The sequence below is a fragment of the Cherax quadricarinatus genome, chromosome 2, assembly GCF_038502225.1.
Source record: "Cherax quadricarinatus isolate ZL_2023a chromosome 2, ASM3850222v1, whole genome shotgun sequence".
In the NCBI taxonomy this organism is placed as follows: domain Eukaryota; kingdom Metazoa; phylum Arthropoda; class Malacostraca; order Decapoda; family Parastacidae; genus Cherax; species Cherax quadricarinatus.
The window spans coordinates 41,129,007-41,142,337 of NC_091293.1; the positions used below are offsets into that span (position 1 = coordinate 41,129,007).

At 37.5% G+C, this 13,331-nt stretch overlaps 1 protein-coding gene across 2 annotated transcripts in view; it reads left to right on the plus strand.

Annotated features, from left to right (window-relative positions):
* Positions 1-677: 677 nt before the first annotated feature.
* LOC128692559 (urea transporter 2) overlaps positions 678-13,331 on the plus strand; it is a 65,878-nt gene continuing 53,224 nt past the window's right edge. Inside the window, exons 1-4 of one of the 2 annotated variants that reach the window (XM_053781744.2) lie at positions 678-1,079; positions 3,005-3,130; positions 3,536-3,655; positions 9,106-9,260. In XM_053781744.2, coding sequence (XP_053637719.2) covers positions 1,056-1,079; positions 3,005-3,130; positions 3,536-3,655; positions 9,106-9,260 — 425 coding nt within the window. In that variant the 5' untranslated portion in view covers positions 678-1,055. The remainder of the gene's footprint in view (positions 1,080-3,004; positions 3,131-3,535; positions 3,656-9,105; positions 9,261-13,331) is intronic. The other variant, XM_053781832.2, reaches the window with a different exon arrangement.

Sequence of the window (13,331 nt, forward strand, 5' to 3'; positions counted from 1 at the left end):
AGTAAGAAGTCATTCGATACACTGTACACTGTGTACGTCAGGCCAATATTGGAGTAGGAATCACCAACTGGAAGTTGAAAACTCAGACGAGTCGCAGGGATGTTAGAAATTGTTTCTTCAGTCATAGAGTTGTCATAAAGTGGAACAATCTGGAGAGTGATGTAATGGAGGCAGAATCCATACATAACTTTAACAAGAGATTCGATAAAAATCATAGAGCAGGGAGAGTGGACCTAGTAATGACCAGTGATAGGGCGGGGCCAGGAGCTGCGACTCGACCCCTACAACCAGAAATAGGTGAGCAAATAGGTGAGCACACACACACACACACGTTTTTCCTTTTATGGATTTAAAATAAAAATAACAGAATTAAACTACTCCATTGACAGGAGACATACACTGAGAGGTGTGTATATGTCTTGGTGTATAAACATAGTTCACTTTAATTCCATTTTTATGGATCAAAGTTTTCTTGACTGGTGGTGAACAGGTTACATGTAGCTTTAATGATCCGTATGTTGTCGACACGCTTTAAAGCTATTTAACCAATTAACCATTCCATTCATAGGAGAGACGAAGGAGGGTTTATGAGCTGCACCTTAATTCTTCTGGCTCTGCAAACTCGGCTTAGTAAATTTACTCTACGCACATTTTAGGTAGTTGGAAAGGAAAAAGGTTAAGTATTGAGCAGGAGGGTAGAAGAGCTGACAGAAGGGGGTAGGTGGGATGCACTTAGTGGGTAGGATGGTGGTGTTGTGATGACAAAGACTGAATAATATTACACTCATCGTTACTCTCCTGTGCAGACTTCACCTCAGCCCAGCTTGCAGTGGCCCCCACACATACACCTCAAAGCTTCAACATAATAAGCTTGTGGTTTCTTGAAACGTAAAACGTTTTGATCAGTTCGTGCGTGGGGAAATTTTGTATTTTATCTCTGGCGTTAAAGGTGTGATAAATCATCCCTCGTTACTAGCGACGTTGTTTACTTTCACCACTGACTCTGCTTAACTTGCAGTAGTTGGGAAAGACTCCATCTTGGTGAAATATCCAATATGCTTAATATCATCCAGAATCCGGTAAGTTAGACGATCTTATCATTTTTATTTTAGTATTATACACAGTTAAATAATGTACAGATGATGTCATGTGCTTTCGTTCCAGCGTTTACTTTTTTATTTAGTGTATTAACGTGTATTTGCACGCATGAATTTTTTTCGTTTACGTTTATCTTATGTGTGTTCATGTTCATTAGTTTTCTTGCGTGTACGGACATTTCTTAGAAAAAACCACTGTTCGGGTGGGGTTAGAACTTATGGCAAGTGAGTCGTAAAGCTTAGAATAAATTACCGTACATCTACTCAACTAATCTGATTACGAATGTGTCCGCGCGCTTGCAAGTATTAATACATTTAACAAGGAAAAGTATTTAGCGTGAATTTCCTCTTTTTGACTCTCTCCATAAATGATTAAGAGCATCTTAAAAACTGTGTTGCAGCATACATGGTTGTGTCCTTGACTCAAGGTCACAGTTTGTGGCTGTACAACATACAGAACACTTGACACTCTTCACCACTGATGTACAGCTGCTGAGATTGATGTTTATTTCTATTCAACAATTATATACTAACCCCATTTTCTTCAAGTATATGGGGAGGTTATTGTGGGGAGGAATATATGTGCCGTCAGACTGGGCATCAATGTATTTTTATATAATTTACTCCAAAGAATACATGAGGAACAGCAGTATATACATTTTTATAGGAATATTTCTCATATTAATTTAGTAAGACTTTCTAAAGTTACACCTAACCTTGAGACTCAATGTCTCCGAAATTAGAAACTATCTTTGGAGGCGCATATTGCAGCAAAGAGAAAGCATCGCAGGCAAGTCAACAGTATTTAAACTCCAGTTATTGTCAGACAGATAAGCAGAAATATTACCCTCTTCACAATTTCATTGGTAATATTTCCTATGGGTGTTTATTATGTCTCACCAGAAAAATGGCGATTACCAAGAGCCTGACTGATCATAGGCCGGATCTCGGCAAAATCAAGTTTATTCTCTATAAGGATTACAATGCAGGGTTTACAGATTTTGAATATTGTGTGGTTTACATGTTTTAAAATACTAATTACAGAGGGGGCCACTAGGACACCTAGCATGGCGAGGCATTTCGGGCAGACTTAGATTAATTCTAAACTTTAAATTATTACAGATTATGGTATTAAAACTTGCACATAATGACACATATGGGTTCAGAGGTACATAAAATACAACCAGACAAACCATATGAACTTGACCCTCTTTGAAAAGCAATACTTTCTTTTTCTGTTGACTTTAATATCCACACGCTGAACTGTGAGTGAATATCTGAAAGAGTCTGAGGTATATAAAAATGTATTAAAATTTCATAACTTGAAAAGCTGCTCCCTAATTTTAATTTGAAGCTATTCATAACATGATCTTACTGTAGTGTCGGTGAACTGGTGTAGTATGGTGTAGCTCTGCCCAGACTTGTTTATGAAGGCTTAAACTACTGGCCATTATAAGTGGTAAATGGGAAACTGCATTACCTAATGTCAACACGAGCTGCGTTTATTAAGATACTTAACTGTTGAAAGTTTGAGATAAATAAACCAAGGCAATCTAAGGTTACGGAAGCCTTATGGATTATACAAAAATAAAAAAAAAAATACGTATGAACGTCTGAAGAAGCACTTGCAATCTTTTTACAAGAATATATATTTTTTAAATCGTCTGACAGTTCCACACGAGGCTTTGCTGGAGAGACAAGTTTTTAGTTTTAATTGTGAAAGGTTCATAGATGTACAGCTTTATAGCTGCTCTTCACTGAAACATATCCACTGCTCATGACTCCTGATCTATAAGATCAGGAGTCATGAGCAGTGGACGGTGTCCATTTCAGCACAGTGTCTTTATTAAAATCCTTCTTAGGTCTCTGTAACTCTTTGGTTAATGTTCTGCAATGTATTTCGACAGCCCTTTGTGTTGGCGTGGGTGACGGGGGATGCCTCCGCAGCTAAGGACGCCCTTTCTAAGTTCACCTGGAGGTCCCCCATCGTAGTGGTTAAAGTTGTTGACAGTGTCCTAAGGGGCGTGGCACAGGTCAGTCTTTTATAGTTCAGCAGTTGGAGGTTGAAATATACAAACAACCAGTCATCCTTGTTCTTACCTTCATGTGGATTGTTTCTCCTTTGACCAGTGTTTATTACACACACACACATTGTGTGTGTGTGTTAATTATATTATTGGTTGTGTGAAGATATCATTTGTCTTTGTGCGAGTGCATATTGCATGCGCATTCTTTGGAAAGTATGTATATTACAGCACCTACTTTGACTTTTCTCCAGCAAGGTTACATACACAGAGAGGTGATATATCTGTGTATATTAGCTAGGCACAGATGACGTGCAGCCGACAGGATTTGAACCTAATAATTCATCTAACTTTTCCAACATTTTTTTATCTGATGATTTATTAAATTTTCCATGTTGACTTGCCATCCCTCAGGTAGTGTTCGTAAACAATCCTTTATCAGGCTCGCTCATTCTGCTGGGTCTTTTCCTGAGTGACTTCAGGTGCGGATCAGGTGCACTCTTGTGCTCCCTCAGTGCCATCACTGTTGCTAAGGTCAGTCAATCTTACTTCATGCTGTCACTCTCCCTTTGTATTAACATTAACACAAACTTATATATATATATATATATATATATATATATATATATATATATATATATATATATATATATATATATATATATATACATACATATATATATATATATATATATATATATATATATATATATATATATATGTTTGTGTATATAGATATATATATATATATATATATATATATATATATATATATATATATATATATATATATATATATATATATATATATATATATATATATATATATATATATATATATATATATATATATATATATATATATATATATATATATATATATATGTCGTACCGAATAGGCAGAACTTGCGGTCTTGGCTTAAATAGCAACGCTCATCTTGCCATACAGGACAAGCGAAAATTTGTGTATGCAATAATTTCGCCAAAATGATTCTGAACCTAACGAAAAAAATATATTTCACTGTGTTTGTTTAGTATTAAATTATTATAAACAAATCTATAATATATTTAGTTGGGTTAAGCTAAAATAAATTGTTCTTGTTATAATAAGGTTAGGTAAGTTTTCTAAGATTCTTTGGGAGCAAAATTAAAAATTTTTACATTAACATTAATGAAAAAAAATATATCTTTAAACGTATAAGAGAAAATTTTAGAAAGGACTTAATTTTAAATGAGTTCTTCCTAATTGACCAGTTTTACATATTCGGCACGACATATATATATATATATATATATATTTATATATATATTTATATATATATATACGTATATATATATGTCGTGCCGAATATGTAAAACTGGTCAATTAGCAAGAACTCATTTAAAATTAAGTCCTTTCTGAAATTTTCTTTTATACGTTTAAAGATATATTTTTTTCATTAATGTTAATGTAAAAATTTTTAATTTTGCACCAAAAGAATCTTAGAAAACTTACCTAACCTTATTATAAGAAGAACAATTTATTTTAGCCTAACCCAACTAAATATATTTTAGATTTGTTTACAGTAATTTAATACTAAACAAACACAGTGAAATATATTTTTTTCGTTAGGTTCAGAATGATTTTGGCGAAATTATTGCATACACAAATTTTCACTTGTCCTATATGGCAAGATGAGCGTTGCTATTTAAGCCAAGATAGCAAATTCTGCCTATTCGGCACGACATATACATATATATATATATATATATATATATATATATATATATATATATCAATGCAGAAACAAACGGGTACATACAAAGAAAGATCGCAGTCAGCAGGATTCGAAACTACTACCGAGGATGGTCAAGATTCTCAGGCAGCGCTCTAGTCCACTCGTGTGGCCGAGTGGACTAGAGCGCTGCCTGAGAATCTTGACCATCCTCGGTAGTAATTTCGAATCCTGCCGATTGCGATCTTTATATATATATATATATATATATATATATATATATATATATATATATATATATATATATATATATATATATATATATATGGGATCAGGCAACCCTCCCAGTGCGACTGGGAGGTATAGGGGTGCGTAAAGCAACGCATGTTGCTTTACCTGCTTTTCTGTCTTCGTGTTTGGCTTCCAGTGCATTAGTCAAGAAGATAGTACCCGAACGCTTGAGAGACTTGGTAGGAGCTCAAGACCCCAGGTTTACTGAAGCAGCGATTCGGTGGGACACCTTTACAGACTCCTCCAGTAGACCAGCTCCTCCCAAACAGCACAAACAGTCCCACTGGGACAAACCGATCATGGAAAAAATCGCCAACACAATGCTCTCCAATGCTTCAGGAAAGAACAAAACTCGTCTCCTGGCAGTGAAGGCACCACACTCAGAAGATTTCCTGTTAGCTGTTCCCAATTCCTCCCTGGGCACTCGTCTCGACCCACAGGCCATTCGGATTGGTGTTGCTCTTCGCCTAGCCGCCCCCATCCTCACCGAACATAGGTGTATCTGCGGCAGGGCGACAGCTGATCAATTCGGACTTCATGGTCTCGTGTGCCACACAGCAGAAGGGAAGTATGCCAGACATGAGGAGATCAGTGACATAATAAAGAGAGGCCTCGCCACAGCCCGTTGCCCAGCTCAACGGGAACCCCAAGTACAGAGGTCTGATGGAAGTCAAAAGCGTCCTGATGGAGCCACTATGCTACCCTGGAAGGATGGAAAGCAGATTGCCTGGGACTACACCTGTGCTGCCACATTGCCAGACACCTACTTGCCATACTCTGTAGTGGAAGGGGGTGGAGCTGCCAACCACAGAGAGACCCAGAAGATCCGAAAATATGAAGACCTTATCCCTTGCTATAACTTCATCCCAATAGGGTCGGAGAAACTTGGAACATGGGGCAAGTGTGCTCTAAAGTTCCTCAAAGAACTGGGTGAAAAGCTCATCATCGAAACCAAGGACCACAGGACGACCAGCTTCCTCTTTCAGAGACTCAGTGTTGCGATCCAGAGAGGAAATGCCTGCAGCATTCTGGGTACGCGGCCCACCGCAGGGGAGCTGGACGAAGTATTCGAGATGTAGCTCTGAGTTACCTATTTTGTTTTACTTTCTGTTGTATTTTTGTGAATGTTTGGCCAATGTATTTTGCTTTATATATATATATATATATATATATATATATATATATATATATATATATATATATATATATATATATATATATATATATATATATATATATATATATATATATATATATATATATATATATATATATATATATATTCCTTGCAGAGTTTCGTAAATTTAAAACCTGTCTGGTTTGAACCTATTTGGTTTAAACTCACTTGGCTTAAACCCACTTGGATTAAACCATGGTTCCATCCGAACAACTTGTTTATCACTATTCAGTTTTGATGTTAATAGTTTTTTATTGATTTTTATAACTGGATGGTTTTAATGAAAATAAAAATACTGTCACACTTAAATTTTAAATATAAATTTGAAGCTATGACCAAGTATATTTATATACTACATTGTAATATTCAAATATCGCGAACCAAGCGATACAAGATGCACAGCGACCACGGGGGGGGGGGGGGTTAGAATGATAGCTCTAGGCTTTTCGTGTCGCGATCCACGCATGAATCAGGTGCTTGCAAAACTGCAGTTTCACTCCAGTGAACGCGGTCCTGTGGTTGTTTTCCATACTTTGTAATACACTGTATTTCAGAAATATTCTCTTGTATTTTTTAAGTGTGGTCTATCACACTTTTTATTCACTTTTATTTCACTTAATGTAGCATTTATGTGTTGTTTCAGGAGAGAAACCAATTTAGTAGTAATAATAAGACTTGACAACCTAAGGGAAGTAATTGGTAAATCATGTTTAATGTAATGTTTATGCAAATATTACATAAGATAGTTATGAAAGAATACTAAAAACTCTTAAACTTTGTAAAATCAACTTATTAACTTTGAAATCAGGAGGAAAAAAATAGGTTTTTTGTTTATTTTTAAACAACCAAAGATTTTTGCATCCCTGTTATATTTAGGTAGAAAGTGAGAAAGATGCTCCATAACTTCTGTCTGAGTAGGCGCAAAATTTGAAATTTATGAAAATGGTTACAAAATTTGGAATCATTAGAATCGGATCAGTTACAGGAGAATGTCTTTTTCTGATCGGTTTCAAGCTTTTACCACGGGGGGGGGGGGGGGCTTTATTAAAACTAAACTTGTCACTCTTTCTGAGTTATATCAGTTTCATGTTGCTAGTTTTATTACGTAGTGTTTCCCATGTAAAACTGAAGAATACCTCTTATTGGTTTAAACTCTTAAATAGTGGTACGTCATAAATGGAAGTTTTTTGTATAAATTTTGGGTGATGTGGGTGGCATTTTTGCCAATTTTTTGCCAGTTTTATAAAAGTGGATATTTCTCTTTTTAAATTCAAATAAAATATTTTTTTCTTAAACGTTAGTAAAAAAATTTAATTGGGATGTAAAATAAACGAAAACTTGAAAAAATATAGAAATTAGCGTTTTTATGGAGTTGTTAACATTAAAGAAGGATAATGTTCCTCCATCCTGCAACATTCTCACCAATATTTTCGTTTGCGTTCTCACAAATTTTCGTTTATTACTCAAGAATGCATTATTCAATCATCATAAAATTTTCTACGCTTGTGTAATGTATTTTGAGCAAGATTTATGAGAAAATTTAAATGCGTGGGTTCCCGATGCACAATGTTCCATGGGTTATTCCCCCCCCCCACCCCCACCCACCCCAAAAAAATCTGTGTGGTAACTGAAGATAGGCTCTTCTTATCGACTTCAAGATTTCAGCACTCGCACGGCCTACTTAGAAAAATGTTGGTAATGTAGTATGTAGATGCCATTTTGTCATTTATAATCTCGAAATAGTATTGCATTATTATACATAATTGCACGCGAGTGCCTTAATTGCTGATGAGGGGTTCTTGATCTCAGGAACTGGAGTTTTCCCTGGCTTGGATCATATTTGAATATCTCCCATTCTACAGACGCTATGTGACTCCTACGGGTTTAGCACTTTTTCTCTAATAAAAATATAACAATTGTGAACGGCATCAATCTTTAAAGGCTGACGCGTCCTATAAAATGGGTGGATCACTTCAGGGGTTTTCGTTGAGTCGGGACAAATTTTGTTGTATTCTGGGCAATAACTGGAAAAATTATCTTCTGATTATCTTTAAACGTTAAGTACGTTCACCTCTGTAAGTTATTATCTGCCAATTTTAGTAATCAAATTGGTTTGGTGAAATAATTGGAGAAAGTCTCTCCTGATCAGAAATAAATCACAGCTTTTGACTTTGTTTGATTATCATAGGTTAAATAAACGTAATTTTTTTTTAAGTCACTATGACATCTGTGTTCAAGCAAGAGGATTGTTAACAAACTGAAGTCATGTACACTAAGCTTGCATGGCATTGTACTTATTTCTTAAAATATGGTAAATCGTAGAAAAAAGTGTGCATTGATTTTGGCCTCCGTAGGTTCCAGTTTGTTTTTTGGAAAAAAAAATGAAAAATTATAATATTGCTTTTCGTGAGATTATTTCTGTGTTGCATCAGATTAGTTTGAAACCTTCCAACCTGATAGCTTGATAATGCCATTTCTGACCTGCTTCAAGCTTATTGGGCTGGTGTATTTGAGAATATTGGTCTCTTTTTAATGGTCTGAATTAGGTCTGGTCTGTGTATGTCCTGATTTAATTTTTTTAAGCAATTTGCTATTAGTTTCCATATTAATATTTAACTGTACCATCAGCTTATGCCGCACTCTGCACCATTCCAATCGCATGCTTTGAATCACAGGGAATTACGGTTACGGTATATTGGGATGCATTTCTCGGAACGTGTATCCATCAAAATATATTTAGTGTTAACTATTTTTGGATATAAATTATTATTTTTTTGCATCGTGTTTGACGCTCTCTACAGGTGATGGGAATACCAAACAGCATCATAGAGGCAGGCTTGACCAATTTCAATGCAGTGTTGGTGGGAACGGTGATTCCAGCCCTGTACCCTGTGTTCTTCCACCAGCCCCTCTCGTTACCCGTCTGGGGCTACATGATAGTATCGTCAGTATTCAGGTGAGTGTAGTCCCCGTCCTTCCTACACTCAGAAGACCCTCTTGCTACTGTTATCACTGGTAATCTCTATGGCCTCTACCACCATTATTACTAATTTAACCTGCCATTACCATAACCAGTGGTAGTCCTTCACCACCATTACTCTACAACTATTGCTAGTCTTTACCATCATTCCACCACTATTAGTAACTACTCTCACCACCATCACACTACTACTACTCCTTTCACCACCATCACACTCGTACATTGGACTGCGTGCGGCCAGCAGTAATAGCCTGGTTGATCAGGCCCTGATCCACCGAAAAGCCTGGTCAAGGACTAGGCCGCGGGGCCGTTGTCCCCGGAACACCCCCTTCCCCAGATAGGTCGGTACTACTATTAGTAACTATTGTCACCACCACTACTACTATTGTTAGTACTACTCTCACCACCACCTCGTCTCGAGACACCACTCCACGCTCTGTATGACCCACATTGGTTTAGCGTTTCACGTAAAAAAAAAATTGTCATTGCTCTAAATTTTGATTTAGCAAGTTATTCTGTCTGCACGAAAATCATCGCTTTTTCCCTTTGGTTATTATTCACACACTGAGGTCCGGAGTTCGAATCTCCGGTACGGCTGGAAAACATTAGGACGTGTTTCCATAAGACACCTGCTGTCCTTGTCCACCCATCAGTATAAAATGGGTACCTCGATGTTAGTCGACTGGTATGGGTCGCATCATAATAGAGGTACAAATATGTATGCACAGGGCTCCTGACCAGCAAACTGTGATCATTCATGAAGGTCTCTTCACAAAATTCAATTTCAATAACAAACATACAATGGGATCAAGTCAACCATGTCCTAAATGAAACAGGCTGGGAAAATCTTCTAAACAACATGGATCCGAACATTTGCCTAGAAAAAAATTAATTCTGTGGTTCTTGAGATCTGCTCAAGACACATTCCATTAAGAAAAAGAAAGAGAAGATGTAAACTAGAAAGAGAGAGAGACGCTCCCTATACAGACGAAGGCGAAGAGTCACACAGCTGCTGATTGGGGTCAATATATCTGAAATACGAAGGGAGGCACTGGCTAATGAAATTGCGAATATCGAACTTAAGCTGAATGAATCAAACAGGAGACAAGAATCTCAGGAAGAACTAAAAGCCATAAAAGAAATTGAAAAAAAAATACTTCTTCTCTTATGCCAAATCTAAGGGAAAAACAACATCCAGTATTGGGCCCCTGCTTAGGCGGGAGGGGACATACACAGCTGACAGCCAAGAAATGAGTGAGATATTAAAGTCCCAATACGACTCAGTATTCAGCGAGGCGATGCCCAGACTAAGGGTCGACAATCCAAATGAATTCTTTATGAACGAAACCCAAAATCTGAAAAGGCAATTAATGACATGCCCATGCACTCTGCCCCAGGCCCAGACTCGTGGAACTCTGTGTTCATCAAGAAATGTAAGAAGGCCCTATCGCATGCCTTCAGCATTCTATGGAGAGGGAGCATGGACACAGGGGTCATCCCACACTCACTAAAAACAACAGACATAGCCCCACTCTACAAAGGTGGCAGTAAAGCAGTTGCAAAGAACTACAGACCGATAGCACTAACATCCCATGTCATCAAAATCTTTGAGACGGTTTTAAGAAGCAAGATCGCCATCCACCTAGATACCCATCAATTACAAAACCCAGGGCAACACGGGTTTAGAGCAGGTCACTCCTGCTTGTCCCAGCTCCTGGATCACTATGACAAGGTCCTGGATGCTGTAGAGGATAAACAAAATACAGGTAACATACACAGACTTTGTAAATGCTTTCAACAAGTGTGACCACGGTGTAATAGCACACGAAGTGCGTGATAAAGGAATAACAGGAAAAGTTGGTAGATGGATCTATAACTTCCTGCCAAATAGAACACAAAGAGTAATAGTAAACAAAGTCCCAGGCAGCCACGGTGAAAAGCTCTGTTCCACAAGGCACAGTACTCGCTCCCATTCTATTCCTCATCCTCATTTCTGACATACAGATGTAAGCCATAGCTCCGTGTCTTCCTTTGCGGATGACACCCGGATTGCCATGACAGTGACCTCCATCGAAGACACCGCAAGACTCCAAGCGGACATCAACCAAATTTTCAAATGGCCACTCAAAACAATGTGAAGTTCAACGAGGAGAAATTTCAACTACTCAGATATGGAAAACTTGAGGAAATTAAAAATGTGTCAGGGTATACAACAAATTCTAACCATAAAATAGAGCGGAAAAGAAATGTGAAGGACCTGGGAGTGCTAATGTCAGAGGATCTCGCCTTCAAAGATCACAACAATGTATCTACCTCATCCGCTAGAAAAATGATAGGATAGATAATGAGAACCTTCGAAACTAGGGACGCCAAGCCCATGATGACACTCTTCAAATCGCTTGTTCTCTCTAGGCTGGAATACTGCTGTACACTAACGGCCCCCTTCAAGGTTGGCGACATTGCAGACCTGGAGAGTGTACTAAAAACTTTGACAGAACTCATAAGTACGATAAGGCACCTAAATTACCGAGAACGGTTGAAGGTCCTTGATCTGTATTCCCTGGAATACAGGCGAGAGAGATACATGATAATATACACTTGGAAGGTCTTGGAGGGATTGGTACCAAACCTGCACACGAAAATCACTCCCTATGAAAGCAGAAGACTCGGCAGGCGATGCAACATTCCCCCGATGAAAAGCAGGGATGCCACGAGTACATGAGAGAGAACACAGTGTCAGGGGCCCAAGACTGTTCAACTGCTTCTCAGCATACATAAGGGGGATTACCAATAGACCCCTGGCTGTCTTCAAGAAGGTACTGGACAGGCACCTAAAGTCAGTACCTGATCAACCCAACCAGGCTGTCGTTCGTACGTCAGTTTGCGCGAGACCGGCAGTAACAGCCTGGTTGATCAGACACTGATCCACCACGAGGCCTGGTCTCAGACCTCTCCAGGTAAACTCCAGGTAATAACAAGCGGCTTTTTATATTGTTGTCAGCTAGGCAACAATATTATTATTATTATTATTATTATTATTATTATTATTATTATTATTATTATTATTATTATTATTATTATTATTATTATTATTATTATTATTATTATTATTACAAGGTTAGGTCGAGTTGGTGCAAATTTTAAATTTTATTGGAAATATTAAAACACTGAGAATTGTTGGGTAAGTTACTAGAGAACGACTTTTCTGATCGGCTTTGAACTTTCACCATTGGTGGACTTTATTGAAACAAAGTTTATCACAATCGTTAAGTCGTTTAAATTTCAGTTTGCAAAGTTTATTAAGTAAATTGTTTTCTACGTATTACTAGAGAATGTCTCTTCTGATCTACTTTAAGTCCTCAACACTGTTGTGTTTTAACTCATAATTAAGGTTCATGTGTAACGGGAACCTTTATTGCTAAATGTTTTACCTAGACAGTAGGATCTACTTCAGTTTCCCCTGCTGTGTAGGTGAGAAGTTTCACCTAGACAGTAGAATCTACTTCAGTTTCTCCTGCTGTGTAGGTGAGAAGTTTCACCTAGACAGTAGGATCTACTTCAGTTTCTCCTGCTGTGTAGGTGAGAAGTTTCAGAACAATGATACCTAACGGTTGCACCCGTGTTATCAACTTGTCAGTGTTGAATACCATTATCACATTCACTGTATCTTAACTGGAAATGTATTATATTAATTTTTAGTTTTGTGGGGGCCAATTCAATTTTTTTTTTTTAAGACAGAACATAAGACAGAAGGTACACTGCAGCAGGCCTACTGGCCCATGCAGGGCTTTGCAATTTTTTTAAAATAAATTTTAATTTAAAAAAAAATGTAAATGTGAAAAATTAAAAACCAAAAAATAAGCGTTTTCATAACATGAAAAAAACATAAAAAAGGAGGAACACTGCAGCAGGCCCGTTGGCTCATACCAGGCAGGTCCCCCACTGTCCATCCCACCAAGAAAACTTTTGCCCAACCCAACCTTCAATGCCACCCAAGAAACAAGCTCTGATAACTCTATACACTCTCATATGCAAGTCCCACTCAAA